At 41.0% G+C, this 27,503-nt stretch overlaps 1 protein-coding gene across 5 annotated transcripts in view; it reads left to right on the top strand.

Moving 5' to 3' along the window:
- GLI2 (GLI family zinc finger 2) overlaps nt 1-27,503 on the top strand; it is a 403,275-nt gene that overhangs the window by 263,981 nt on the left and 111,791 nt on the right. For 3 of the 5 annotated variants that reach the window (XM_069066901.1, XM_069066900.1, XM_069066903.1), the window contains one exon: nt 14,766-14,871. The exons of the other annotated variants lie outside the window; for them this stretch is intronic. In XM_069066901.1, the coding sequence (XP_068923002.1) occupies nt 14,766-14,871 (106 nt within the window). The remainder of the gene's footprint in view (nt 1-14,765; nt 14,872-27,503) is intronic. 5 annotated transcript variants of the gene reach the window in all.

Genomic DNA, 27,503 nt, shown 5'->3' with positions numbered 1-27,503 from the left:
CTATAGGTCATAGGGAGCTGCTGAAGATTTCTCAGCAGAATTATTGGGAAGATAATTTGATGGCTGCTGAAGAACATACTGGAGAAGGCAGAGACTAAAGGGGGATCTGCAGACTATTAAAATAGTCAAGTCAAGAGGTAATAAGAGCCTGAAGTAGAGTGGTGATAGTAGGAGTGGAAAACAGAAGGAATTGATAAGAGTGAGATGTTAGAGACAGAGAGAACAGGAGTTGGTGATTGATTGAATATGGGCAATTAGGAAGAAGTAAGAATCAAGAATGACTGAAATTTAAAGTATGGGATACTGGGGGAGTGGAGTTGGTAGTAAAGACAAATTTAAAGTGATAGGGTTACAAAGACAAAGATGAAACAGTCTCTGCCCTCAAAGAGCTTATACTTTACTCGGGAGCTTATATTCCATCGATATTCTACACAAATTCATATTATTCTTATAAAGATAGAGTCCCTATACTTTTGCAATCACAGGTTAGAACAAAAAAATATTTAAGTATGTATGTATTTGCTGTTTTTAACTAGTTTTGGGGGGGGATTACATAAACCCTCAATGTAATGTGCTGAAGGTTTCTACTGAGTTTGAACTAGATATTTGTTTTTACATTCTCCTATCCCTCTGCCCCATTCTGCCCATTTTGACTTGAGGACAGTGTCTTGAATTGGTGTTCAGATAGTTACTCTACCTACAAAGCAGTTAGTATTCTCTGTAGTAAAGTAACATATAACTTCATCTGAGGAGAATTCCATAAGCTTCCGATGTGATCTGTCTGGTCATGTTTTGATGACCCAATTTTCCTGATTCTTTGTCTGAGACACTTTCTGACCCTTAACCTTATTCTCTTCACCAATAATTCACCATAGCCACTCTTAATGGCACATTAACTTGGACCCTGCTTTCAGGCAAGATGTTTTTTATGTGTTTTCAGTATTTCAACTCACTTAAACAATGAGATAATTATACTAGAACCATCAAAAACATACCCCTAAAGCTATTTCATTCTCTTTCAGGAACCCGCCAGTCAAGGAGAATTTACCATTTAAACTGTGGGCATAGTAACTGTAAAAATTCCCCCAATCCAGAACTCCATTTTCCAGAAAGGAAAAGGCAGACATTCACCCTGGCATATTCTTTGTTCTACCTACCTTCTGTGTCTCATTCAGTCTCTCTTAGTCTCTCTTTCTCTCTATGAAAAACCTTGAAACAAAATGCATACTTTGGTGGGAGGAGGGGAGGAAGAGGATGGTTATCCACTGAAATTTCCCATCTTAGAGTTTCTGCCTCAGAAACTTGAAAAGAAAGCTTTTTCTTTGAAATGGCATATGGTGTTGTGTGTGTGTGTGTGTGTGTGTGTGTGTGTGTTTCCTTTCCTGTTGGAAACACATGATGTAGCAAGGATTCTTTTTTTATTTAAAATGAGAAAAAAAACCCATAAAACTCACAATGAAAACAATGTGTGAATGGATCAGCTTGACTCTCATTTCATATAAAGCCAACCCTTTTTCCTTCTTATTCCCACCCTTCCCCTCTGCCTAAAGTGCTGACTAAGAGTTTGGTATCTAAAACCTTCCCTTCTGGGGTTCCAGGTACTTTGTTTACCTCTGCCTTTGATTAACTAGCAACTCTGAGTACATATCTGAAATATGAAAGTTTCAGCATGAGTTGATTGGACATCCTTAAACATACTTGTTTGTTAAAGATATACTTGAGCTCAGGTGAACTTATTCAAGTTTATACATTTGGTGTGATTTGAATTTAGTATACTCTGCAATGAGATGTATCATAGAAACATAGGGTTTAAAGGGACCTGAAAGGTCATCTAGCTCAACTCCCTCATTTTATTAATGAATAAACAGAATCCAAGACACTTCTCCTAAAAAATGGCGATGCTATTACTGAACCTACACTTTGGTGGTGAGTGCTAGTTGTTGAAAAAAATCTCTGTCCATTCATCTGTTTCTGCCTTATCCATTCTCTTTCTTCTCTGGGCTGACATCCTCTTCTGTTTCCAGAATCTGCCTGGGAACTCTCATCTCTCATTCATCCTTCCCAGTTGGCTTCTCTTTGCTTGTGACCTTAGAGGTGAGAACCAATCAGTGAGATGCTTTCTACCTTCAGCATCTCTGAGCTACTCTGATGCATGGAGTAATGCCAAAAGTGGCAAGATCTTGTAGTAATGATGCATTAAGTCCTTTGGTCAAACTCTTACTCTTTCCATCTGTCCTAGAACCCAAGGTCTTCACTGGATCCTGTTGATCCTTGACCCTCAGGTGGCTGTGACTAGACATATATGCCCTTTCCCCTAATTATTCATGCTATACCCTTTACTTGGCCTCTTCATGCCCTTGGGCTCTTGAATTTAAATCACCCAGAGTGGTATTGTGGTATAGTGTATAGGGCACAGGACTTGGAGTGAGGAAGATCTGGAGTCAGATTCCATCTCAGTTTACAAGTTACATGACTTGGATTCGGTTTATTCATCTTTAAAATGATGACCTTAGACTTGACGACTTGTCAAGCCCCTTCCAGCTCCAGATTTGTGATCCTATGATCCAGTGAAATGTACCAGATGAAAAAATCTGTTGCTTTCATCATTAACTGGTTCCAGTGATTCTTCTATGAAACCTCTTTGAAGTTTTAACAATGGGACATCTCAAATTTGTACTGAATTTCATAGACATTAAACAAGTCACCCTCTCCTCTTCACTCATGTTTAAGTAGCAGTGATTAATGGGTATTTTGGGCTAAAAGACATTATAGACATTACTTCCTCTTATTGTGAATTCTATTTTTGCTTTACAGTGCTGGCATAGGCTTTTGGGACCATTGTGTTTGGCCTTTTCGTTTCTCATTTAGAGATGGGCCACCAGAGGACCTCAGAGAAGTGTCTTGCCCAAGGGACTAAGAGTGACTACTTTGTGGTGGAACCTGCTACTTCAGTGCCCTGTCCATCATGTCATACTACCTTGTGCAAGTGACTTAATCTCCATTAGGCCTCAGTTTCCTCATCTGTAAACTAAGATATTAGGACTTCCTGGTCTCCACCTCTAAATCCATGGTTTATATCTTCCCTGATTCATGCTAAAATCTGCAGCCATAGGCATCTTGATTGATTTTTTGGTCTAGCCTAGCCTGACTGATTAAGCACAGAGGCCATGCAAATTTGAATGGCTGATGGAATTCTGAAGAACCTAATATATAATGCTTCAGTTATAGTCTGAATGAGCCAGAGTACAGTGGGAATATCTCTTTATTCCAGGAGTAGCCTTATGATGAATAAAGTGACAGTCTTCTTGCATGCCACCCAGGTCAGTTCACATCTGGAGACTCATGTTCCTTTCAGGGTGGCACAGCACCAGTGATTGTCCAGAGAAAGGTGACCAGTGACTGTTGGTTGAAGGAACCAGGGGGTGTTTTATCTGGAGAACAGATGAGCCAGGAGACATGATAACTATCTTTAGGACAGTCTTGTAAGGAGGGAGAAGATTGCTTTGATTTTGTCCTAGGGGTTAGAAGAGAAAAACTTGCAAACGATTAGAATTGCCCACAAGTAGAACTGGTTGCCCCAAGGGGTAGTGGATCCCTGCTCACTGGACATCTTGAAAGCAAAGTTGTATGACCAGTGTTGGTGTGTGGTAGAGAGAGGTTCCGTTTGAGTGGGGGTTGGACTACATGGCCCCTGAGGAACCTTCTTACTCCAAAATTCTGTGATTTTGTGTAGGATGTGTAGATCCCAGAGTAGTAGAAGATGTCATTAAGAATGTAGATATTCTTAGGTTGGACTTCACAAGCTATCTGCCTCAGCGGGGTGACAGGGTGCTATAAACTTTGTCACAAAAACTACTTACAAACTAGCTTAACCCCATAAATACCATGGGGCCAAGGCAGGGGAAGAGGAATCATCTGGACCACAAAGTAATCACTAACATATGTTTAGAAGCTTCTCTTGGGGATTTAGCTGAAGAAGAGGGGGCAAATAGAACTGTTTGCATATTTTTCTGTTGTCAGAGGACATGGTGACAGCAGCTGAGAGTCCAGCAGGGGGGAGCAGAAGACATGGAAGAGAATGCCCTCCCTCCCTTTAGAACACTGCCAAACCATTTTCCCATTCATTACAGCCTTCCAGGACCAGCTACATTAATATGGTCTATATCCTAAATGAGAAAGAGAACCCCAAAAGTGAAGTGTGGCAAAATGTGACAGACTGGGGAGTAATGGATATTTATCATGGTAAGAGAAAAAATTCTCAGATAGCGCTGGTTATGAGAGTGGGGGAGCTACTCCAAGGTCATTTCTCTTCCCCAGGGAAAGATTTACCCCTTTGCTCTCAAAGGAAGCCAACCCTTGAAGATGCCCATTCCAGAACCAACATCTCTATGGATGTGATGGCATTAACATGTCACCGTTACCACTATCATAGAGATAGGCATTGGATCTCTGATTTCCTTGGCCTAAGGAAGGCCTAGATGAGGGTATTCCCTTGACAATGCAAATCAACACTTTCTCTGCAACTTAAAGGCTTGGAGAGAGCCTAGAGTTCTAGCATAACACCTTAACATTGTATAGCACTTGAGAGATTTCAAAACACATTCATATCAGTGACTCATTTTACCCCTATAAATCTGTGAGATGGAGAGAAATACTATCCTCAGCTTACAAAAGAGGAGAGTGAAAATCCTAGAGTTGAAGCTTATCCAAAGTCATATAGTTGCTTAAGTTGCCAATCTGGAAGTGGAACTTTGATCTGTATTTCAAGATCAGAAATCCAGTGTCTCTAAGTGTGTGTCTGGGTCCCGCCCTGAAGTCCTAAATTCTATCTAGTTTCCTCAGGGGTATAGACTTAAACTTCCTCCTGAAAATTCGAGGGGAAGAAAGTTCCAACCTGACTGTACCTGGGAGAGGGGAAAACAAGATAGGAAGAAGGAGTTGCTCTCATGGGGGAAATCAGCTTGCCAGAGGCTTTCTCATAATTATTCCAACCCAAAATTCAACCTGGATGCATAGAGAATATAGCTGTGGCCTCCCTGTAGAGAAGAGGATGTCTAAGCAACATTGTCCTCAGCTTGCTCTGGTGGGCATTAAGGTCGGTTCTGATCCTTAAAAGAGGAGAAAAGGGAATACAGGAGACTCAACTTGATAGTGTCCAGTCACCTTGGAATCAGAGAACATTTGCTTATAACTTATGTCTTTCTGGTAAATCACTGGGCCTCTTTAGCCTCAGTTTCCTTACCTGTAAAATGCGAATAATAATATGTATACTACTTCACAAAGTTATGAAGTGACTAAAGGGTTTTGTAAACCTTAAAGTGCTACCTAAAAGTGAATTGTTTCTCTATTGGATGTGAAAATACTTTTGAAATCAAAGCACTATGTAATTATAATAAATTATTTTTTTCACTGGATCTGTGATTTCCTTGGTGTAGAAAGATAGCTCCTGGATCTCTAGCAGTACCTCTCAGGACCTCCTCTGCACCTTACAATCTTAGAGAATTGTCTGGGACACTATGAAGATGCATAATTTGCCCACGGTCGTGTTGCCAACATGTTGGGGGCAGGACTTGGACTCTACTCTTCTTGGACCAGCTCTCTATCCCCTATACCAGGATGTCCATAATTATTATTGTTACAATTTATTTTGTGCCCCTTCATTTTTTTTGGAGGTAAGCAGGTTAAGTGACTTGCCCGAGGTCACACTGGTATTAAATGTCTGAGGTCACATTTGAACTCAGGTCTTCCCAACTCCTGGGCCAGCTCTCTTTCATCTATCCCAGGCTGTCCCCCATAATTATTGTTACTATTTATTTTGTGACCTTAATTTATTTTTGCTGGGCAATTGGGGTTAAGTGACTTGCCTCTAGTCAAACATCTGGTAAGTGTCTTGAGGCTGAATTTGAGCTCAGACCCTCCTGACTCTGAGGCTGGTGCTCTATCCACTGAGCAATGGAGCCTGTTCATTTTTTACCTAATTTCAAAGGAGGATAAGATGAAGGCTTAGAAGAGACCTTAAGTGGCCAAGTGTGAACATCCACACGAAGAATCTATAATTCTCTTTCAATTGGGGGAAAGATAAAATTTTGTAGGAAGTCAAACCTGGCCTTAGGGATAGGTACAGTGGGTTGTGATTTGTTAATCATAAGTTGAAGGGCTCAAAGAAGCCTGACCCTAAGTATCTGCCTCTTCTACCAATGTCCAAGATGCCACCAGTATAGATCCAGGTCTTTGTATCACAAAGGATTTTCAGTCTTTGCATCATGGTGTTCAACTGCAGGGACCCCTAGGGAGAATGATTCTTTTTCTCCTAACTCTGCTAATAAGGATTATCAAATCCTTTCATATCAGGACTTCTGGCTTCTAGACATTTCTGGGGGGAGTGGGCCATGGGGATGGGGTTATGAATGGACAGGTTCATCAGAAATGGGAATAATCGAAGAAATGCTCAGAAAGCATCATGGGGTCATAAATTTAGAGCTAGAAGGAAAGTGGACATTCTGAGAGGTACTCTTACCTGCCCGAGGTTACAGAGGTGTTGTTAGAGGCTGGATTTGAACCCAGGTCCTCTGAACTGAAAGCAGATGTTCTTTATACTATATCATGCTGAAGACCCCCCAAAACAAACTGTGTTTACTACTTCATAGCTTTGGGATGGATCCTGCTGGATGCACATATTAAGGCATAAGGACAGTATATATAAGGTATAAGGACACTGTAGTGAAAAAAAAACACATTCTGAAGTCATATATGGAAGAAAAAGCCCTGATGGCCAGACTGAAGGGTTTTAAATACCAGGTTGAGAACTTTGTATTTTATACCTCTGCCTTAGGAATAGTATTTTAATGGTTGTATGGATCATGACTTGGGGAGGGGAATGACTCATGTCAGAGAAGTGGAGCCCAGAGGTGATGAGGGTTTATATTTGGGCAGTGGCTTTGTGAGTAGAGAGAAGGGATGAATGTGGTAAATTCTAGATAGGACAAGACTTTGCAGCCAATTGAATATGACAGCAGGGGGAAAGGGTGTGAGGGGAGAAGAAAGCATTAGGGACCAGAATTTAGCAATTGAGTTCATTGGTAATCTTGAAGAAAGATGTTCTGTGTCAGTGGGCATTGGGAGGGGGGAGGGGGAGATAAACCAGATTGCATAGGGTTGAAAAGTTGAATAGATAGTGAAGAAGCAAGTATAGATGATTCTTTTTAGGGTTTTGTCAGTGAAAGGAAAGAGAAAATACAATGATAACCTGAAGAGATAGAAAGCTGAGGGGGAAAAGAATGGAATGACAAACTGAAGAATGATTGATAGCTTAAACAGACTTAAGTTGTAGATCATGGAAATTAAGAAATCAATGAACCTGGGAGGCTAGGTGTTTGAGGGGACAACAGCATTCATTGAAATTCTCAAGTATATGAATGAGGGTTGGATTGAGTAAAAGTCCATTTTCCAGGTACTGAATGGGACAGTGACCTGGGGCCGCTATAGTGCAACAAGAAGAATTTTGATTTAGTGATAGAGATGGATGAAGCAAGCCTCCAAGGGGAGAGGTTGTTGGGTAATGAGGGTCAAGGGGAGATAGTTGAATATGGCGAAAGAAAATGAGGAATATTCCAAGTCCAAATAAAATGATGATACAGACTGAGTTGGTGGAAAGATTCAGTTCAATTCAGCAAACATACATTAATCTTCTATTTCATGCTTAAGTTCTGAAGATACAAAAACAAAAATGAAATAATCGCACTGAGCTAGACATCAAAGAGGCCTGGTTTTGAGTCAGGGCCCAGTCACCTACTAGCCATGTAATACTCAGTGACTCACTTTTTTCAAAATAACCTATTTTCATTTGTAAAATATAAGTACTAATACCTATAGCCTGTGAGCTCCTTGAAATCAGCCTTATAATCCCTAGCCTTTAAGTGCAATTCCTGGTACATAGTAGACATTTAATAAATGCTTATTGACTGATTTGACCACCTACCTGAAAAAATTGTGATGATCATATATATTAATGCACAGGAAAGTGCTTTATAATCTTAAAGCAAGCCACTTTTTAATATTCAGACTTGTGATTTCATTAGTGTGGGGAACGTCTGTGTGTAAACTCCTTCTGCTTCCATAGGGAACTTCATCTATGTTCTAGAAAATTGCGTGAAGCACTGGGTGGGATAGTAAATAATTTACCCATGGTCATACAGAGGTAGGTCTTCTGAATCCAAGACTGGCACACAATCCTCTAGGCCATGCTATCTCCTGAAACCCCAATTACTAAACTATTATTATTGTCATTAACAACAGTTCAGACTGGCATTCCAATCATACAGATTCAAAGGAAACAAGTTGTGAATGCTGACTTTGGTGCTGGCTCACAAGGTCTCATAAGGCAATTCATCTCCTGTCTCTGAATCTGTTTTTCATCTATGAAATGGGCAGAATAATATGTACCCTCTCAGATCCCTCCCAGGTTTGGAACAAGAGTTAATAACATAATATCTGCAGGGCACCTCTAACCATTCTCAGAAGTGTGTTCTGCAGATGCAAAGGGCCATTATAATAATTATTATTAATTTCCCCCCAGGAATTTAGTCTTGTGCAAGAAACGATCTTTTTAGCCGTCTGAGCTGCCTTGACCCAGGCCTGACCTCTATCCTTCTTGTTTTTTTAACTGAACCTTCTCAGGCCATGTAGAGATCTGAATAATAACCCATTGAATTTGATAAATGAAGGTGGCCATTTTGGAAAATGGTTTTCTCTGCAGTTGGTTTTGGAGCTCTTGTCTTACCTTCATTGTTTGAGTTTTTCATACGTGCAGGTTTTCTAATAATTCAATTCAGTTAAATTCAGCACACATTTTTGAAATGCCTACTATGTGTAAGGCACTGGGTTCAGAATAGAAATTCTTAACCTGGGTTTGTGTATAGATTTTTAGGGGGTCCATGAGCTTGAATGGGAAAAAATTATATATTTACTTGCAATAATCTCTAAATGAAATTTATCATTTCCTTCCATTATTTTTTTCTTTTGCTTTTTGGAGGGCAATTGGGGTTAAATGACTTGCCCAAAGTCACACAGCTAGTAATTTTGTCAAGTGTCTGAGGCCAGATTTGAACTCAGGTTCTCTTGACTCCAGGGCCAGTGCTCTATTCATTGTGCCACCTAGCCGCCCTTCTTCCATTATTTTTAAAAAAGGATTTATTCTGAGAAGGGGTCCAAAGACTGTCCAAGACACAAAGAACATTAAGAACCCTTGCTGAATAGAGGAACAGCTTCATGAGCCATAAAATAAGAATTTATTATATATTGAATTCTTACTATATGCACATTAGTATTCTAGTGCTATAGAGAGATGTAGAGAGATAAAAAACACCACCTCTATCCTCAAGGAGCTTACAATCTAGTTGGAAAAAATAAGGCAAGTCACATGCATGCTGTAAGAGAATGATTAAACAAATTAAATACTAAACAAGTTTCTGAGAATTGTCACAAGGCTGTCACAGGGATTAAAAGTGACAAAGGAGGAATGCAGAAAGTGAAGGCTGTGAATACAGAGGAGATGGGCTCTGAAGGTTCAGGAAAGACTAAGATAGTAAGTAGCAGGTCTTGAAGATGTCTCAGGTTTTAAGTTCCAGAGCGCCCAGTTTGCAGGTGGCCACTTGCATGCAGTTTTCCCCTAGATCAGTGCACAGAGACTGAATTGTTTGATACTCCATGATTTCCCCCTGCTTGGTTATGAGCTCTTCGACATCAGGTAAACGTCTTATTTCTTTGATCTCCTGCAGTTCAGATGGAAGCTGCTTTGTTGACTAACATTTGCTACTCCAAGCACTGACCTGGGGGACACCTGTGAAGTTTAGGTTAAGTTGGTGTTTAGTCATCTGTTTTCTGCGTTGTCCCTGATTGGCTCCCTCAGGCATCAGGTTCTCTGCAGTGGTGGCCCATCCACACCTGCTCTCCCAGAGAACACCCCATGCTCTAGAGCAGAGATCCTTAACTTGAGGTCTGTGAACTTTTTACAAAAAATATTTTTGGTAATAATATTTCAGTGTTATTGGTTTCCTTTGAAATCTCATGCATTTTATTTTATGTATTTAAAAGCATTACTCTAAGGGGTCCATAGACTTTACCAGACTGATAATGGGGACCATGATACAAAAGCAGGCTAAGAACCTTTCTCTAAACTTTTCATTTCCCCTTCTCTCTATCAAAATGATCTGTAGCCTTGAGACCATAATATGTGACATCAGTATACAGGAATACTTATCTGTGCAAATGACTTGATGTGGTTTAAAATGTATTATATTTTAAGAGATAAGAAAATTAGTATCCCCAATAGTGGAAATTCAGGCATTATTAGGTCAGTGTTTGGGGTGGGGTGAGATTTATAGGGAGACAAGACTTGGGATATTTATGGTCATCTTCAGGCTGCACACTTCTCATAAAGAAGATGTTGACTGTTTCCATGGAAAACATACATGCATATGTTTTTACACATGCTTTTTTCATATACAACCATGAATTTTTTTTAAGCAATTGGGGTTAAGTAACTTGCTCAAGGTTACACAGCCAGTTATTTTGTGTGGGTGCCAAGTGTCTGAGGCCAGAACTGATCTGGGGTCTATTGACTCCGGGGCCGGCGCTCTTACTCACTGCACCACCTGGCCATCCCCACCCATTAAGTTTTAAAGTAAAAAAAATAGCTTTTAAAAGCACGGCCGTTATGTAAGTAAATAAAGCAGATATCATTCTGTTCCACTTTCCTGCAGACCCAGAAGGCCTCATGATTTAGCAGTAATGGCTGGCATTTCTGTTTGTTTGTTTTAATAGGTGTATGTCGTGTGGTATTAAACAAGAATCACACATTTCTCATCAGAAGGGGAAAAAAACACCCTCAAGGATATGTGTTAATGATATTCCATTATTTATTAAGTCTTCCTCCTTAGGAGCTGAATAGTCTCACCACTGTGTCTTACTATTTGTGCGGCAGGAAAATTCTTCCCCTGCATCAAGTACTCAGGAGTGCCAGCAGAGATCCAGCTGCTTTTGAACCTAGGAGGCTTCCAAGCTCACCAAACGCCTCCCTCCTGAGCAGTAAAGCCAAGGAATCATGCTGAGTTTTAGTCCCTCTTGCATTTTCTTGCCAGGACTGCCAAAAGCTCAGTCCAGATTTGCCCACTCTGCTGAATTCAAGAAGCCTAGATTTGCCCACGGGAAATGGCCTGAGCCTCAGCATCCCTCCGAAAGGCGGCCGGCAAAAACAGACCTTTTTTGTTGTTGTTCAGATGGGGAAAGGCTGAAAGGATTGTAGTTTCTGTTTGGGATGCCTGCCTGCCAACCGGTGGAATGTGGACAGGTGGTTAAGAACAAGTCTTAGCAAAGGACTGGAAATGTTCCTGCAACTGAAAACGCAGCTTTTCTAAATCTCCAATTATAGTAAAAATGCAACGGAAAAAAGAGGGGAAAATGTGTGTGTTATGTCAACAGGAGCTGCTGACAAACCAGAGGTGAAAAGATGATTCGTGGAAAAACTCACCTTTTGTTTTAGGGAAGGAGTAGGAAGCTTACCTCCAAACTCTCTCATTGACTTTGTTTTGTTTTGAATTTAATGATCTTGTGAAGAAGGGATAAAGGATTAGGATTGCAGCCAGAGCTCAAGGGGACCCAGGGAATAAATAAACCATCTCAAAGAAAGCTGTGCCTTAACAAGGTCCTCCCACTCCTGCCTCCTCCAGAGGTAACAATAGCCTTTCACGTTGGTTGTGTATGTCCTACGGGCAGTGGAGAACAGGGCAGTGGATATCAAAACAGTTGTGACCAAGCTCTGGTCCACCATTTCCAGGGATTGGAGAGTCTCTGGAAGGAAGAACGATGATGTTAGAGCTTGGGAATTGTTTACTTTTGCTGTCTCATTTTACAGATGAGGAAACTGATGATGAGAAAAGTGAAATGACATCTCTAAGGTCCAACAGCTTCTTGTTGATGTACTTTACAGTCATGGTTGTTTGCATTTGGGATTTGTGGCCCTGAGGTTTGGTCAGTTGTTTTGATTAGCTTAGGAGGTCCAACCTGCCCCTTATTTCTGCTCTCAGATTTTGGTGCCAGATGCCTTTAGATACCCATAGGACAGCTAAGTGGTGCAGTGGATAGAGTACCACCTGGGGTCAGCAAAGCCTGAGTTCAAATCTAGCCTCAAGACACTACCCGTGTGACCCTGGGCAAGTCACTTAACCCTGCTTGCCTCAGTTACCTCACCTGTAAAGTGAACTGGAGAAGGAAATAGCAAACCACTCCAGTATCTCTGCCAAGAAAACCCCAAATGGGATAATGAAGAGCTAGACATGACTGAACAGCGACAATCACAAATGCTTGGGTATAGAGAGGCAGATCTCATTGTTAATTAAGGCCTGGGATTTTTGATAAGTGATCTAGAGCTGGGTGGCTGAAGTTTCCACCTGGATTATCTCTGGTAGAAAAGATTCATTAATCAAATGACTAGTGCAAGTAAGATTTCAAGGGGAAATGGCGCATTACCAGCTGGACTTATTTTTAATGTACTTTATATTTCCACAAAGGCATGTGGCTAATTGTAAAGCATTCCAGAAGACCCTGTAGTCCCCCTTCTTAGGGAAACGTCTTGGGTAGTTTCCTTTGTGAAAGAGCACTAGATACCATATTTCAAGTTATGTACATCATTTAACCTCTAGGCCTCAGGCTCTTCACTTATAAAGTGATGGGATGGGATTAGACAACCTCTAAGGTTTTCTTCACCTCTCAATGGTAAGTCCTTGTTGTTTGGTTGTTTTAGTTGGGTCCAACCCGTCATGATGCCATTTGGGGTTTTCTTGGCAAAGATACTGCAGTGGTTTGCATTTCCTTCTTCATCTCATTTTTGAGGAACTGAGGCAAATAGGATGAAGTGACTTATCCAAGGATACATAGCTGGTAAGTGTCTAGTGCCAGATTTGAACTCAGGACTTCCCAACTCCAAGCCCTTTGCTCTTTGCACAATACCACCAAGCTACCTCGGTGGTGAACGCTACAATCCCATAAAAGACCAAGGTTCAACTCCTTATCTGTTACTCATTGACTCATTGTCCTTGAGCAATCACTTGAATACTTGGGTCCTCAGTTTCCATTATCTGCTATAGGCAGAGATGGACCAGATAACCTCCAAGATGTCTTCCAAATGTAAATCTTTTTATTTTGTAAAACAACTGAATGTCATTAAACATTTTCTAGAATTCAAACTTGTCTCTTGAGAACATGTCCTTGGTTTGTTGATGATATGGTATGGATCATAACTAAAGGCAAAGACACTTTAGAAACTCTCTCATCCAGGAGTTCTTAAAATTTTCATGTTTGTTTTTATCTGTGTGTGTGATGGACCTCTTTGCCAGTCTGGTGAAAGCTGTGGACCCCTTCCCAGAATAATGTTATTCTTGCTTAAATTTATAATTAAAGGAAATCTAACTTTCAATTAGAGGTTAGTGGAAATAACGATGTTATTTTTTGTCCTCATCTGAGTTTGCAGACCTCTACTGAAATCTGACCCTAGGTTAAGAACTTCCGATGTAGTCCAACCCTGTCATTTTTACCAGTGAGGAAACTGAGGCTCTGAGACTTCATTGGCTGAAGACTGAAAAATTAGATTACTCCAGTCTGCTAATCCAATGTTCTTTCCACAGATTTAGTGAGGTTTTAGTATATTTTGATTACAGACATAGTCTCCCATCTTTCCACAGATTAATGAGGTTTTGTTAGTTATATTTATATAACATTATATATTTATCATTATATTTATATTTTGATTATAGATATAGTCTCCCATCTGTTTAAAATAGCACAACAACACAATTTCCCACCACTTTTCAAATGCCTTTTTTATATTAAAAGACACAGAGGGTGCATTTTTCTTTTTAGCAAAGGGTTTTCTCAAATAATCCTTATGATTAGAAGGAAAGGTGAGGGCAAAGATAAGCACTTGAGAGAATAACCTTTGGAATATCACCTTAGCCTGTTAGCATTTTCCTCCAACAGGTTCCCAACATCTCATGTTGGGTCAGTAGTAAATATTAAAACTCACAGAATTCATAAGTCAACGTAGGTGTCCTGGGCCTTTGGAGACCACTTTATCTCTCCATCAAAGATGAAGGGAGCTCCTCAGATGAATAAGAAATAGAGCTGCGAATGCTGACAAGCAAAAGCAATTTAGGAACCTTTCTCAGAAGCCAAGCCACAGACGTTTTTTGGCGGCTGCTAATGGGTATGCCATTTATGTGCAAGCGGCTTGATATTACAGATGGTCTTAGGTAAATATTTCCAGCCTAATCGCTCCACTGTGTATGTATGCTGGAGAAGGGTGCTGCTGAAGCTGCTCCCAGCCAAGGCCAGCTTGGGTTGGAGGTCCCCAGAAATGGGAATCTGTCAGCTGTGATTTGCGAAGGCAGCCTAGTGTTCCATGGTACTTTCTATAATCTCTCCAAGTTCAAAGAGCGCTTAGCTGCTTGTCTTTGTCAGAAACATGGTTGGAGATCTTTTATGTTGAAGATGTAGGATTTCTCGGGATGTCTTTGATTATTTATTTATTCCACTTCTCTGGTATATGATAGCACCGGGATCCTGAAGCCCCCTTGTCCTGTATTGCACTCGCTCTGAAATTCAAGGAGTTTTAAGTCCCTTTGAAAATTGCTTTAAAAGGGAAGGGGGAAAAAAAGAGTTTTTGAAGTTCCTTTTTTTTTTTCTTTTCCTCTTCCCCCCCTCCCCTTCCACAGTGCCACAACACCTACTCCCAGCGTTCCACGCTCCCTTACCGATTGACATGCGACATCAGGAGGGAAGATATCATTACGAACCTCACTCTATCCATGCTATTCATGGGTAAGTCTTGCATCTCAGCTATGGGAGGCTCACCACCCCCCAACCCTCAACCTCCCCACCCAGAAATTGCAGTGTGTTCTCTCCATCTCTCTCGATGCTGTCGTTAAGGTTTCCTGAATTGAGACAGTTGGTGGGCTTTGGCTACCTCCCTCCTTGCTGTCTCTGAGGGGGAAAAAATAAGTTAACAATTTTAAACAGGTTGTTTGTTTCTATCTGCTGTTGGCCTTTTTGAATTGGTATTATAAATTTGTGTGGGTATATGTGTTTGTAAGTACTCTGAGCTTTTGAGAAGTAAGCAGTCTTCTTATGAATCAACTGCTTGTAATGGCTCTAAACTTCCTTGTGTTTTTTATTCTAGGCACTAGAGGTTTCAGTGCTTTTTCTCTCCATCAGTGAAATGGGAATGCTTTAGGCGTAAGATTTCTCTAATCAGAGCCATGTGAAGTTTTATATATTGGCAGTGTTATTACTCTACTTCTATAAACGTAGGTCAAAAAGGGTATAGCTGTCCTAAGCAATTTCTCTAACCTTGACTATTTGCCCTCCTTAATTAGAGTTTCCAAATCCTATTCCTGTTACCTCCTACCTTGACCCTCTTAACTCAGAGGTTCTGAGACTCCCGGCCCAGCCTGTTTGGCTTCTCCCCACAAAAAAAGTTGCAATGGCTACATTCATTCCTTCTCTAAGTAGATGAGCCTAAAGGTCTCACCTTACTTGTGGAGGTCCTGTAGAAAACATAAGATGCCTGTAGAGAAGCTAGCCCATTTTCTAATTTCTCCTGATATATAGGATTTACCTCCCAAGGAGAGGGGGAACATATTTCAAAGAACAAGAACTAGGAAACTTGTCTCTAGTTAGGAATGGGATTCAATGCTATGACTTTGGAACTGTTGTAAGCCTCTAGCTAGCATTTATATATAGTGCCTATGAGGCACTGTACTAAGCATTTTATAAATATTATTTCATTTTATCCTTATAGCAATCTAACCCCAAGAGCTAGGTGCAATTGTACCCCCATTTTACAGTTGGGGAAACTGTGGCAAACAGAAGTTAAGCCACTTGCCCACACAACTTGAAAGTGTCTGAGACAGGATTTGAACTCTTATCTTCCAGTCTCCAAGCTTGGTACTTTCTCCACTGAACCACCTAGCTGCTTGTTGCTTTTCTAGGTGAAGGCCTCATTTCACATCTGGGAAGCCTCTAAAGGATTTTCATGGTTAGGAAAAGTGGTACTAGCCAAGAGTCGTTAATTCAGGAAGGCTGGAAAATCTCAGGCTGTTAAGTGAGCTCAATTCATTTTGTTTCAGGGTGGACCTTTGAGTCAGTCTATTAAACCCTTCTTAGCTCCCACGGTTTTGAAAAGCTCAGTTGGGGTTTATCAGCTGCAAGGACATGGTAATTAAGTGATCATCTCTGCAGATTTGGCATGCCAGCTAAGCAGGATTCTGCAAGATTGCATTTATTGGGGATTCCAGCCTGAGAGCTATAACAGGAGGCCTTCATCTGGGTTTAGGGGGAGGTGTTTTGTTTTGTTTTGTTTTAGAGAAATCCTTTGGTTACTATACCTGTGATACTGATGCTAGAGATGTTCCTTAAGCTTAGGAAATCTATCATGGAAACAATATTTTTCTAGTTCAGTGGACAATTGGCAACATGGGGCTTGCTGTACCAAAGAAGGAAGAATAGATATTTATGCTCTAAGACTTCTGAGGAGGGAGAGATCTTTGTGGGTTGTATGAATGCCTAAAGTCCATAAATTGGCTAATGGTCATTATTAGACTTGAAGATGGGGACAACCTGGACACTTCATGAGTGCATTTCAAAACTAAACAATGAGCCTTGGAACTAAAAGACCAAAATCATGGACAGGTTATTACTTTGGTCCAGTTAACACCATTTTGATTTTCTGAGCATCTTTAATGAGTCCCAATTAAATAAACCACTAGAGTAAAGCACATACATCCTTTACCACAGGTTCGACAGACTGTTAGTGAATCTTAACTTTAAACATATGTGTTATTCATATTGCCATTGTCTAGGGGAATGAGTTCTCGTTCCAAACATACTGCAAAACTAACTGTGGCTTCCTGAGCAAAACACTTAACCTTTTTATATCCAAGGTTCCTTATTTGCAAGAGAAGGACTTGTTGAATCATATCAGACTGGACCCAATTTGGAGTTTTCTTGGCAAAGATATTAGAGTAGTTTGCTATTTCCTTCTCTGGCTCATTTTATAGATGAGGAACGAAGGCTAACAGGGTTAAGTGACTTGCCCAGGGTCACACAGCTAGTAAGTGACTGAGGCCAGATTTGAATTCAGGTTTTCCTGATTCCAGATCTGGCGCTCTATCCACTCAACTTCCCCCAAGAAGAGGACATTAGGGCCAGATTCTCAAGAGTGTTGTTAAGATCAAACAAGATAATGAAAAGTGGTTTTTGAAATCCAAAAGTACCTTGTGAATGTAAATGGTTTTTATTTGCATCACTTTAAGCCTGACCTTTTCCTAATGGGAGAGGTTAAGTTCTGAACAGAATGTGGAGGGTCTTCCCTACAAGAAGAGGTTAGTCCAACTGCTCTGATTGGCTAGGATGGAAGGGGATGAGGTAAGAAGTGAGTGTATTGCAAATTCTCTGAGTGCTAAGCACTTGGTGGATACCACCAGTCAGCCTTAGGCTGGTGAAACCTTATGAAAATGAGTATCAGGGGATTACTTGAAGAGGAAGAGAAGTCAGAACTGAGCAACATTCGGGCTGAAGGGTCTGGAAAAGCAAGAGTGGTCTTTGGGTAATTGTGGGGAGATTTATGGGCTAATTTTATGTATATGGATCTTAGGTATTTTTATAGCACCGGCTATGAGAACCACCTCCTTCTGTCCCACTCTGTTTCACTGAGTCACAGTTTAGAAATCCCTGCTATTTTCTTCGAAACCTAAGACAACACTGGAGACAAGATTGGTCCCCTTCAGTACATCATTAATTATTGCATAGGAACACTGTACTACTTCCATCAATTAACCAATAATAATAAAAATAGCTAGCATTTGTATAGTACTTTGAGGTTTGCAAAGTGCTTTCACAAATCTCATTTTCTCCCCACTACAACCCTGGAAGTTAAGTGTTAATTATTTCCATTTAATGGATGAGAAAACTGAGAATGAGGAATGCTACTAAATAGCTTTCCCAAAGTTACACAGCATTATCTGAGGCTGGATTTAAACGTGTCTTCCTCATTGCAAGTCCAACAGTGTGATAGCTAGCTGCCTCCTAAATGCCTAATATGTGCCAAACACAGTCCTAAATGCTGGGGATCTCAAGTTAATAAAACAGTCCCTGACCTCAAGGAACTTACAGTCTAGCCCAGGGAAATGTGAGATAAAATACAATTTTATGGGGAAGGTACTGGCAGGTTGTGGGTGGAAAAGTGGTTTCCAGGAAAGGTTTTATGTAGTAAGTGGTGGTTGAATCGAATCTTGAGCAAAACTTGAGTTCTCAAGAGGCAATGATGAGAAGGGAATGAATTATAGGGATGGGGCACAGGCAGTGCAAAGGTGTGGAGTTGGGAGGTGGGATGCCATAGATGAATAATAATAAGGCTGGTTTGGCTAAACCACTGTGTTTATGAAAGGGAATAATTTACAATACTGGAATCACAGTTGGGGGTGGGGGATCTGAAGGACTTTAAATTCCGGAGATGATTTCCCAGAAGGTTATAATAAACAAGGACTCATCTGAGGAGATACTGGCTTATTGAAACTTCCAAACAGTGGTTGCCTTGACAAAGAGAGAAATGTTCAGGGCCAGATCCTGGAAGCACCTCAGTGCCAATGATTTGGGAACCTGTGTCCTCTGGGAATACCATTCTGACAAATCATCTCAGAGATACTTTCTTGCTCCCAGATACCATGATCTAATGATCCTACCTGAACAATATCACATATATCCATCACTTCCTTTCTATTTACGTTGCTTCTTATTTCTCACCTGTGGCCCTGAACCAGGCTTCCTGCCTCCCATCTTTCACTTTTCTAATCCATTTCTCACACCAATACCCATGTAATCTTCCAATTTCAAAGCTTTGATGACATCACTCCCTTGTTCTAAAAGCGGCAGTGGCTCCTGATTGTCTTCCAGATAAACTTTCAACTCTCTATCCTGGTATTCAAAGCCATAAAGAGTTTAGATCTAATTTGCCTTTATAGCTTTTGTGTCTTTTAGGTACTTTGTGTTCTAACCAAACCAAGACTACTCTACATCCCTGAATCTTATCCCCCCCTCTCCTATTCCCATCTCCATGGCTTTGCTTATGCTGCCCTTTATATGCTTTAGAATGGAGTTCATCTTCCCAGAGATAAGGAGTGTGGTATGAAAAAGCAACATGGTATGATGGAAAGTGAATTGTACTTTAAACACTTGAGCTCGAGTCTTTGTCCAGGTCTTCGACCTTGGAAAAGTCACTTTCTTTCTAGCTACCTTAGACACATGAGAGAGTTCAATGTTTTGAAAGGTGCCTTCTAGCTCCAGTATTCTGCAATTCTAGAATTTTGGCCTGTTGGAATTCCTCCATTCCTTCAAAGCCCATCCCAGGTATTACCTTTTCTGTGAAACTTTCCCTAATTGGAAATTATCCCGCTGGAAATTATCTCTCTGCTCAGATTTCTTATAGCATTCTTTCTGGATCTCTCTTATGCATTCTGACATTTTGCCTTACATAATAGTGATTTGTGTGTATGTATCTTGTTGTCCCTGTTAGGCTGTAAGCTTACTTGAAAGTAAACTTTGTATCATTTGTTTTTTTATCTTTATATTCTCCACTGCCTAGCCCATCTGCAAATAGCTGGTGTTTAAATAATATTTGTTGAATTGAATTATATCATGCTTCTTCCTTCCTTCAAAATGCAACACAATCTCAGAACTACTTGTTGCAGGTATTAAGTATGCAGACCATCTCATTCAGGCCCCAAGGTGCAAAGGGGAACCACTTTGTTCATGAAGTCTGTTTTGCAGAGGAATGAAATGCTGGAAAATGTTGGCTTATAGAATCTTTAGGGCCCTAATTATAATGCATGCCTTTTTAATGAATGGTTGGTATCACCTACCTCTGCTTAGCCTTTCTTGGCCTCATTTTTCTTATCTGTGGAAAGACTATAGGTCTCCACTGGGAAACTGATTTCAAAGCAATATGGAAAGTATCTCTCTCTCTCTCTCTCTCTCTCTCTCTCTCTCTCTCTCTCTCTCTCTCTCTCTCTCTCTCTCTGTCTCTCTCTCTCTTTCCCTCTCTCTCCCCCCTTCTCTCCTTCCCTCCCTCCATCCCCCCTCTCTCTTTGCACATAGCAGTTGTATGCATGCAAAGTATTATTGTTGATAATGGCTATTATTATCATCATTCACTCCTTAGTTCAAATCCTGGCCTTGCCAGTTATTTCCTGTGTGACCTTGGAGAAGTCACTTAACTTCTCCAGGACTTAGTTTCCTCTGTTATAAAATGAGGGGTTTAACTAAATGACCCCTGAGGACCCTTCCATCTTTAAATCTATGGTCCCATGAACCTCTTAGTGCCCTAGACAGTTCTCTAAAACTATACATTATAGATAATCTGTACAGTTTCCACACTGGGAATTTACCACACCAAAAAACTAGACCTCCTCACCTAAAAAAATTGTAGTGTATTATTGTTAAAATATGTGGTCATTGTAAGAAACTTAAATTCTACCCAAGTCATTGTATTGCTGCCAAAATACATGCTCTCAGTCATAATTTGCCTTTTCTCAGTGAGCTTGTAACATCCACGTACCAAAAGGAGACACAAGTGTTTAATAGTACTCAACAATGCCTGCTTTAGTTAAAAGAAATGTACCATAATACACACACACACACACACACACACACACACACACACACACACTCCTGAAAAGATGGCAGTCTTTGGGATCTGGGAAAAATGGAGTTACCGAGCTTTGGCTTTATGATTAATGTGATCAGAGCTTGATGGAGCCCCAATTTATCAAGCCCATATTTTAGCTATCTCCTTCCTTGTCTGTACCAAATGTATCTAATTACATGAACATTGCACAGCAAATTAAATGCCGTCTCATTTGTCGTCAGCCCCTGAGCCTTATTATCGGCCTGCTGTTTCATGTCAAAGGTTGGCTTTCTGATTGCTTCGAGTGACATGACCGCACATCCTTCTTGAGATCTTGCTGGGGTGTCACTGAATGAGTGCTTGCCTCTCCATCCCTCCTCCTGACAGGAGAACTTACTGTCCCGAGGACTAGTTTGTAAGTCCTGGGCTCCTAACTCAACCCCCCTGAGAAGATCAGCCCTTGGTTAATTGACAGGTTTTTAGCACTCTTTCATGCTCAGACTACCCAGGTTCTTTTTTCTTCCCCTGGACAGAAAAAAACAAAACAAAACAAAACATTGTGTTCTCTTGTGGCCTCCATTTTCCGCCTTTGCTTCCCTCCCTTTAATATGCAGGTGTCTGGTAGCCCTTCCCTGGCTGACTCCAGCCCCAGCCTGAATGCTTCTAGCCTGAAGCTGAGCTTTGAGGTGGTTTGCTCTGTTGACCCTGAGTCACCTCCAGAGATGTGGCAGGGACAGGTTGTTACTTGTTAGGCCTATTTGCTTTCCTTCAGCCCTGTTGTCTCTGTTCTCAAAGAGAACCTGTCCCCAGAAAGTGAGCTTTTAAAAAGCTTAACCAGGTGGGCCTGCCCTTTCTCTCTCTTCTTCTCCCTCTCCTCTTTCTCTTTTCTTCTCTCCTTCATCTCCTCTCCTTGCCTTTAAAATCTATCATGTAGAAAGCAGAATGGAGAAGAAGGAATTTATGTGACAGGGTTGGTGGGAATTAAATCAGGGTATGTTCTGTGCTTTCTTATCTAGAATGTTCATGTGAATGGGGCAAGGCTTTTGGAATGTAAGGGCTGGAGACATCTGCCCAGAACATTTCACAAAATTGAGTTTCTCTGTCTCAGGATTACTCCATTTGGGATAGATTCTGCTAGAATTTGAGCCTTAAACATGGTTTTTGGAATCACACTCTTTTGTTCCTGGGTACCTAGCTAGATTTCTAGATTCAAACCTGGTTGGTTACCTTTTCACTTATAGTCTTTAAGGAGAAGAAATTCATTTTCCAGACATTAATAATGGCTGCTGTTTGTCCCTTCCTCCCTCTAACCCCCATCCCAGGAGCTCAGCTCAGGAAATAAACACTAAGGACAATTTCCCAAGAAGCTTTTTAGAGTTGGTCAGTGAGTGGTAGGACAGCACTTTAATCACATTTTCTGTATTGTCTAAATTTGTGTGTATAAATTATAAGGTTTCATACCTTGTGGACCACAGATTGAGAGTTACAAGAGACCTTAGAAATCTTCTGGTCCAACTCTCTATTTTTACAGAGGAAAAAAAAAAACAGAGGCTCAGAAGGGTCATGATTTTCTGAAGGGCATGTAAGATTTGAACCCGAGCCATCTGACTTTAAATCCAGTCCTCCTTCCTTGGTACCATCTGATCTCCTCCTGTAAGCTTAGCATACTTTGATACTCAGTTCCACAAGCAATTTTGATGGATTTCAGAGTAGAATTTTTATTTATTAGCATGTTCTCTTGGTTTCATGAGGACCAGGATATAGACAGATAAAGAGCTGGAGTACTCTACTGGTAGCCTTGTGACATCAAGAGGAATTGAGGACAGGCCCCAGCACAGTGAATGGGCACCCTGCGGTGAATTTATGAGAAAACAGAGACAAGGATCAAGAAAGATAAGCAGGTGTGGATGAGTCGCAATATGCATTAGTGGAGAGAATTATTAAATGCATGAGATCAGAGATCCAGCTGAGGAGTAGTGTATGTTCTCTAAGACTCATAAATTGCAGAGCATTTATTGATCTGTACAGGTAGGAGTTTCCTGCCCCAAAGAGATCACAGGTGCGGGTCTCCCTTCTTCCCCAGGCCATCTCTTGTTAGTCATTGCCTTTTAGTTCCTCTGTTGTCCTTACTAACTACCTTTGTTAGAGCATCACACATTTTGCATCTACTTTTTTGTTCTTTAATCATTTCACTTGTGTCTTACTCTTCAGTGACCCTGCTTGAGGTTTTATTGGTGGAGATACTGTAATGGTTTGCCATTTTCCTCTCCAGCTCATTTTACAGATGAAGAAATTGGGGCACACAGGGTTAAATGATTTGCCCAGAGTCACACAGCTAGTAAAATGTCTGAGGCTGCATTTGAATTCAGGTCTTACTCCAGAGCCAGTGCTCTATTGACTGCACCACCTAGTTGCCCTGTCCACATTCTTACTGTTTATCTATCTATCTATCTATCTATCATCTATCTATCTATCTATCTATCTATCATCTATCTAATTTATTTTTTCTACACATATTTCCTCTAGTGGAAGAAATGGTCACTAAACTACATCATAAATTATGAACATGATTAATTAGAGAGGAGGAAAAATTACAATTCTTTTGAGAGGCCTACATGAATAAAGGCCTGGGATATAGGGAGCAGAACTTGGACCCAGGTCATATCCTGGTTCCAAGGCCAAATTTTGATTCACTATTCCACATTGCCCCTCACATGTGCATGTATGCACACATAAGTCCATGTATACATGCATACATGTATGTATGTATAGAGAGAACAGAACCACATTGGAATGAGAAGACCTCAGCTCAAATCCTGAGTCTGACATTTTCTTCGTGTCCTTATTTTCCTCAGTTGTTGAGGAAACACTCAGTTGAGTGTTGAACAAAACCCTCTAAATTTCTCTCCAGATAGAGATTGCAAAATATGCTCAATATAAATGAGTAGTACAAATAATAAATGCTCCAGGACTTAGAGAAGGAAGCTGTAGCATTGAAGGACTAAGGAAGTCTGAGAAAGCTTCAGAGACAAGGTAAGCCTTGAGTGAGGTGCTGAAGGAGAAGAGATGGGATGGAGGACAAACCAGCAGAGATAGTAGGGGTATGGCCTGAGAAGAAGCAGGGATATATACACAGCATTTGCAAACCCTCTCATTTACCAGTTTTCATTGTGATCAGTCCAGCAGAAACACATATGTCACATATCTGGGCAACGTTGAATAGAAAAAAGGAATTATCTAGACCAGGAAATGTTTTGGAGGTAGAGAAGACACTAAGCCAGTACTGTCTGCAGACCTACATATTAGATAAGTGTGTGTGTGTGTGTGTGTGCGCGTGTGCGTGTATGTGTGTCTTTATTTGCTTTTCTGAAGGATTTTTTTTTTGGTGACAGCATCTGATTGATGGCTCTGTACTACTTTGCTTCAGAGACAGAATATCCATATCCGGAGGCAAAGCAAATAGGGAATGGAAAAGGAAGTTCAGTGTGTATGTTACTAAATTCTGCCTTTCCATTTTTGCATTGCTCCTGGTGAAAGGCAGTTGGAAGCTTTTATGCAGACTTGTTTTCTCCTGCCTTGTCTCCGTGACTCCCCCAAAAGCATGGAATGCTGAAAATAGAATTTCCAATAGAATAGATAAGGACTAATGTTACCGGTTGGGATCCATCAACAAATCAATCAATAAGCATGTAATAAGGCCTACACTATCTGTGCTAGACACTGGAGGTACAAAGAGAGGCAAAAGACAGTCCTTCCCCTCAAGGAACTTAAAATCTAATAGGGAAGGAAGCACAAAACACAGAAGGAAGATGGGTGGGGTGGGGTGCCAGGAGAAATCTTCTGTGGAGTTCAAGCCAAGCAGAGCTACAGATGGAAAGTCAAGTGAGCTGCAAAATTCAGATTCTGTCATCTCTAAGCAAGGCTTTGGGTGAAGTTTAGTATCACACTCTCTAATCCTCCAGTGGGAAGGGAGAGGATACTGAGGCAGTTGGGAAGGTGAGTATATCCAAGGCTGAGTTAAAAAGATTGTGAGGGGGAGACTTGTGGTGATCAGTTTATCCTGGGAGGGGCATCTTGATACTATGGAGTTCAAACCAAGCAGAGCCCTAGTTGGAAAGGCAAGCATGCTGCAAACCCTGCTCTTAAGGTGCTTACAGCCTCTAGGGGTGGGATTGGGGGTGGGCAGGGAAGGGAGGGGAGATCAAGAACCTCCATAAAGAGAGACTGATACAAGTAGGGAAGAGGTCAAGGCAAAGTGTTGTGAGCATTTTAAGGAGCAACCCTGAGAGGTAGGTGTTATATTATCCCCATTTTGCAGATGAGGAAACTGAGGCTGTGAGATTAAGTCACTTGCCCAAAGTTACCTAGCTAATAAGTGTTTGGCATCACATTTGTCCTCAGGTCTTTGTGACCCTTCAGCCCCCTATCCTTCGCAACACCCAACTGTGTATATGTTTTGTACACTAGCATATAGTCTCTCACTTTAAGGCACTTATATTGAGGGGAGAGGAAGGAATAAAATGAACAAACGTGAAACAATTAGAGATCAAAAAATGTGGTTACATATAATCCGAGACTTCATGGCACTCAGGAGACTACATAGGATAGAAGTTCAGTGATGGGGATATCCCATTGGATCCCGATGACCAGGAACAGACTCATGACCTAAATGAGGAGCAGCTTGAGTTGGGTCTTGAAGAATGGGTAGAGTTTTGTTTTTATTTGTCATTCATTTTTTCTGGGCATTTATCTGTTCTGTATAGAATCCTTCTCTTAGGATCAGAGATTTAGAGCTGACTGGAAGGAATCTTAGTGGCCATTGATTTCAGCCTCCTTGTATCTGACACATGAGAAATCCCATCACAATGTATTTTGTATTATCACGATTTTTGTTCACCTTACTAGCTTATGAGCTTTTTAAGCATAGGGTCTGTATCACACACTTATTTTTTTTTATTTTTTTCTTCTTTTTTTTTTTTCAAATGCTTTATTAACTTCTGATTTACATCATTCATTTCTGCCAGATTTTGAGTGTATCACACACTTCTGTGGATCTCCCAGTGCCTTTTTGCAGAAGGGATTTCATGTACTTTTTGGTGTGAATGGATGAATAAAATAAACAACTGAATGAGTGCTGAGTGTATTCATGATTTGTACTTGGGATCTTTATCTGCAGCCCCCCTAGAAAGTCAGGTAAAACGATTTATCTTTATACAGTTTGATGCTCAATAACTATCCTTTTCATCTTCTCCAGTCAGTTTCTAGGAGAAGCTTCAGGAATGGATTGCCTGATTTATTGACTGTGCTCAGTGCTCCGTAGTGAGTGGTGCAGTGAGAGCTAGGATGGTACTGAAGTATAGATAATCCAGCCCCTTCCCTCATAGAGCTTTTAGTCTAAGGTGGAGCTGACGGCAAGATCATCAACCTTTCAGAACAGAGACAGAAAATTCCTGAGATCCAAAGGAGTCTGGCATTGCAGGGACCTGCTGTGACCAAAGTAAACAAAACTTCCTGTGAGGGGGTATTTTTCAGTTCAGAAATCATATCAGCCTGCCAAAGGGACACCTTTGGTCTTTTCCTTGGGTGGTCACCACCACCTACCTTCTTATTCCTCATCAAGAGGGTAGCTTTTGTTCAATTCCTTTCTTATAGGAGTAAGATCTCTCTTTGTTTAGTCGAATCAGCCATTTCTCACTCTTCAGGGCTCCATTTGGGGTTTTCTTGGCAAGGACACTGCAGTGGTTTTCTATTTCCTTCTCCAGCTCATGTTATAGATGAGGAAACTGACACAAACAAGGTTAAATGACTTGCCCAGGGTCACACAACTAGGAAGTGTCTGAGGCCAGATTTGAACACAGGAAGAACCTTCCTAACTCCAGGCCCTGGGCTCTATCCACTGTGCCACCTGGCTGCCACTGGGATTTCTCCTATAGATGAGAAAAAGGAGCATCATGTCCTATGTGCTTCTATTTCTCCTGTTTGCTTTTGTACTTCCCTGACTTTTAAGACCCAAGGAGTAGAGTCTCTGGTCTAACATGGTTTGGCACCATATTGAAATCAAGTTTGTTATTTTATTACCAGCAATTATAAAGCCAGGAACACTTCCTAGTATAATACTGAACACAGCAGACTCCAACACATATACATGTCAGTTGATTGACTGATAGATAATTATGAACCCTGACAACTTCATGGGTTTCTAAATCTAGTTTTGTCCTCCCCACACCTAAATGGGGACAACAGCTAACAAGGATCTCCAGGCTGACTGTTTGGCCCACCCTTGTATATCTCCACTATGTATCTCATAATGGGACTTGCAGATTTCCTTCCTACACATCTGGAGATGCTGAAAGAGAATTGCTTCCAGCTTTGGAGAAGTATATGGGAAGGTTTCCAACAAAATATGGCTTTGTTGTTAAGTCCTAAACCTGGAAATAACCTCAGTCTTATCTCTTCAAAGTGTCAAGTCTTCTCTTAGAGCTGAGAGTTCATATCCTCAGCAGCACAATGTGAATGAACTACTTCTAAGTGTCTTCAGAAGTTCTAAAGGCTAAGTGGTTCTGAGGTATAAGATTTGTCTCCCTAGGAATTCTTAAAGGTGTCTATTCTCTCTCTCCCTCTTCATCTCCCCCTCCTCTCCCTCTCCTCCTCCTCTTCCTCCTTCCCCTTCCTTCTCCTTCTCTTTCTCTCTCTGTCTCTCTCTCTCTGTGTCTCTCTGTCTCTCTCTCTGTCTCTGTCTCTCTCTGTCTCTTTCTCTCTGTTTCTCTGTCTC

Source organism: Petaurus breviceps, unplaced genomic scaffold (genome assembly GCF_028583685.1).
Source record: "Petaurus breviceps papuanus isolate PSGF00001 unplaced genomic scaffold, PetGlider_PUasm1.0 90731, whole genome shotgun sequence".
NCBI lineage: Eukaryota > Metazoa > Chordata > Mammalia > Diprotodontia > Petauridae > Petaurus > Petaurus breviceps.
This window is presented reverse-complemented; position numbering and strand designations above follow the sequence as displayed.